The sequence below is a fragment of the Tachypleus tridentatus genome, chromosome 10 (genome assembly GCF_004210375.1).
Source record: "Tachypleus tridentatus isolate NWPU-2018 chromosome 10, ASM421037v1, whole genome shotgun sequence".
Taxonomy (NCBI): Eukaryota; Metazoa; Arthropoda; class Merostomata; order Xiphosura; family Limulidae; genus Tachypleus; species Tachypleus tridentatus.
The window spans coordinates 1,544,634-1,548,556 of NC_134834.1; the positions used below are offsets into that span (position 1 = coordinate 1,544,634).

Below are 3,923 nucleotides of genomic sequence, written 5' to 3' on the forward strand. Positions count from 1 at the left end.
TTTGATCATGGTTACAGTAACTGATATTAAAGTTGATCAAAGTTACAGTAAGTGGTATTAAAGTTGATCACAGTAACAGTAACTAATATTAAAGCTGATCACAGTAACAGTAACTAATATTAAAGCTGATCACAGTTTCAGTAACTGATATTATAGCTGATCACAGTAACAGTAATTGATATTAAAGTTGATCACAGTAACAGGAACTGATATTAAAGCTGATCACAGTAACAGTAACTGATATTAAAGTTGATCACAGTTACAGCACTAATAATAAAGTTGATCACAGTGACAGTAACTGATATTAAAGTTGATCACAGTAACAGTAACTGATATTAAAGCTGATCACAGTAACAGTAACTGATATTAAAGCTGATCACAGTAACAGTAACTAATATTAAAGTTGATCACAGTAACTGATATTAAAGCTGATCACAGTTACAGTAACTAATATTAATGTTGATCACAGTAACAGTAACTGATATTAAAGCTGATCACAGTTACAGTAACTAATATTAAAGTTGATCACAGTAACAGTAACTGATAATAAAGCTGATCACAGTTACAGTAACTAATATTAAAGTTGATCACAGTAACAGTAACTGATATTAAAGCTGATCACAGTGACAGTAACTGATATTAAAGTTGATCACAGTAACTGATATTAAAGTTGATCACAGTAACAGTCACTGATATTAAAGCTGATCACTGTTACAGTAACTAATATTAAAGTTGATCACAGTAACAGTAACTGATATTAAATTTGATCACAGTTACAGTAACTGATATTAAAGTTGAACACAGTTACAGTAACTGATATTAAAGTTCATCATGGTTACAGTAACTGATATTAATTTTGATCATACGTTTTCTCGTAGGGCATTATTTGCAGATATAAGTACAGAAGAAACAGACATTTGAAACACAGATAGTTAGTGTTTACTGTACAATAACAAACCAACCTGAGATGAGACTTGTGTTCACTGTTATGTGACACGAAAAAAATTAAATAAATATATTGAGCAATATTGTGAATCATGTTATACACAGGTCTTACAGGTAATCCAAACTGTTACACAGTGAAAGTAAATCATACACAGGTCTTACAGGTAATCCAACTTGTTATACGGTGAAAGTAAATCATACACAGGTCTTACAGGTAATCCAACCTGTTACACGGTGAAAGTAAATCATACACAGGTCTTACAGGTAATCCAACCTGTTACACGGTGAAAGTAAATCATACACAGGTCTTACAGTTAATCCAACTTGTTACACGGTGAAAGTAAATCATACACAGGTCTTACAGGTAATCCAACCTGTTACACGGTGAAAGTAAATCATACACAGGTCTTACAGGTAATCCAACCTGTTACACGGTGAAAGTAAATCATACACAGGTCTTACAGGTAATCCAACCTGTTACACAGTGAAAGTAAATTATACACAGGTTTTACAGGTAATCCAACCTGTTACACGGTGAAAGTAAATCATACACAGGTCTTACAGGTAATCCAACCTGTTACACGGTGAAAGTAAATCATACACAGGTCTTACAGGTAATCCAACCTGTTACACGGTGAAAGTAAATCATACACAGGTCTTACAGGTAATCCAACCTGTTACACAGTGAAAGTAAATTATACACAGGTCTTACAGTTAATCCAACTTGTTACACGGTGAAAGTAAATCATACACAGGTCTTACAGGTAATCCAACTTGTTACACGGTGAAAGTAAATCATACACAGGTCTTACAGGTAATCCAACCTGTTACACGGTGAAAGTAAATCATACACAGGTCTTACAGGTAATCCAACCTGTTACACGGTGAAAGTAAATCATACACAGGTCTTACAGGTAATCCAACCTGTTACACGGTGAAAGTAAATCATACACAGGTCTTACAGGTAATCCAACCTGTTACACGGTGAAAGTAAATCATACACAGGTCTTACAGGTCATGTAACCTTTTTCTGAAATTTCGGAAGTATATGACATTAAGGTCATACTTGGAACAAGTGTGTGTTCACCTACAGTATCCTAGTGGAAGGTTAGACAACTTGTGTTTTATATTATAATATGCATTATATGATTATGTGTGTTTCACTAGCTGTTGTTTTTCCACCGTTTAGTAACAACTGCTGTCAGAGTTGAGTGGTACACTTAGGACAAATTTCGGTACCTTCTGTTTTCTATTACATGCAAACAGTTTATTAGCAGAACAACTTACGTGGATCTGTTGTCGTTTATTTAGTTATAAAACGCAGAACATGCACACGATGGGTTGCTATTACTTCCTAACTTCTTATGACTTCAGAGATAACTTCATCTTTTCATTAGATTTAAGAAACATCACAGTTTCTCTAATGAACGTTGGCTGGTCAACAGCTCACGCGTCAGGCGCCAGCACTGTTTGGCTGCGTTCTCGAGGGAACTGGTAGATTTCCCTTTAAAAAGGTCCAGCTGGGGAAGAAAGTAGTGTGGACAGCGGCGACATTGCAGACACGAGGTCATCTGTAACAGAATACCGTTAAGCCGGTCACCCAGACAGGCGTCGTCCCACTCTATCTCCCTGGGGTGTTTCTCACACTCGTACAGTAGCAGGGTCTTGAGATGGTAGCTCGTGACGGGGTTGCCCGGCAGATCCAGGTGTCGGTCCCTCATCGTTTTTAAGATACTGAGGCACTTCTTCCGACAGCCCCCCACTAACAGGCTGTCCTCTGCTTCCCGGAAGTTCAACACCCACGCGTCTCTTTCCACTGAAGACTGTTTCCCCTGTAGTGAGACACAGTTTTTGGACAAAAGATCGAAACCCCCCGCTTTCACTTCGGCTACCAGGTTGGGATTTGGCCAAGGATTGTGAGTGATTGGCCAGTGGGCAGCCGATCGCGGCCAGAGTCCGCTGCAGCGGAACGAGGGCGTGATCTGAACAACGTATCGCTCGCGGATCCTCAGCCTGACCTCGGTGGTATCGGCCACCACCTTGACCACGTCTCTGTAGCTACTCTTGTCGCACGCTTGAGCCACGAGTGTCTGGAAACGGCTACGAATCTTGCGCGCCGACAGATAACCCGATGCCGTGATGAATTCAACCCAGAGCGACATGGAACGCTTCCGGCCGTCACTGAGCTTCAAGACGGCGCATCCAGGCAAAGATCCGTCGTCTACGAAGTTGAACACCCCCATTTGGTTGAGGTAAAGAATCACCTCGAACTCGGTCGGCGAGAGCACCTCCAAGCCGTCGAACCTGCCGTTACGTTCGTTAAGCGAGGAGATAAACCTGGGTTCCTGTACCTCCACCTCCCTCAGGACATCTTGAACCACCTTAAAGACGTCGCTGACCGTCTTGGCAATGGCTGTTTTCCGAGCTTGGACCCTGTCTCCATAAAACTTATTCAGTTGGTAGAACAGCCTCGATTGCGCGGCTATCATATCCGACGGCACCAACATTTCCATTAAAACACTACTTACTAAACTAGAGGAGAGGCGTCTATCTGTGGTAAATTAAGCTCGCCTCAAATTATCATCACCAGATGACGCCACTCTCTAATGAATTGCTAGCAAGCTCCGCCCCTATTGTTTGTGACCAATCCAGAGTGTAAGATTCTAGACAACAGTAGAAGGAGTTGCTATAAGTTTCTTTAACTATCAACGTCTGTAACTCGAGAAGGACGGAAAACGTGAAGCTACGATCTCTGTCATTGGATGAAGGAACGAACGAGGCGTCTGGAGAAAAGTGTTAGATCCATTTTAAGTTGTTATAAATGAGGCATATACAATATAACCCGCCTCTGGTGGGTGGGGTCTTACTTCCATAGCACGAGAAGTAAAATGGTTCTTATATTGTGTGTACAGCAAAGCATTTTTATTAAATGATGGGAAAATCATTGTTTTAATGAATTTAAAATAGTTTGGTTTTGG

General features: G+C 40.4%; 1 protein-coding gene across 1 annotated transcript; it reads right to left on the reverse strand.

The window, feature by feature from the left end:
* Positions 1–1,736: 1,736 nt before the first annotated feature.
* LOC143227997 (protein mab-21-like 2) lies at positions 1,737–3,463 on the reverse strand. Its single transcript, XM_076459347.1, has one exon. It carries the CDS (start codon positions 3,456–3,458, stop codon positions 2,355–2,357), a length of 1,104 nt encoding a protein of 367 aa, XP_076315462.1. The 5' UTR covers positions 3,459–3,463; the 3' UTR covers positions 1,737–2,354.
* Between the last annotated feature and the right edge of the window lie 460 nt (positions 3,464–3,923).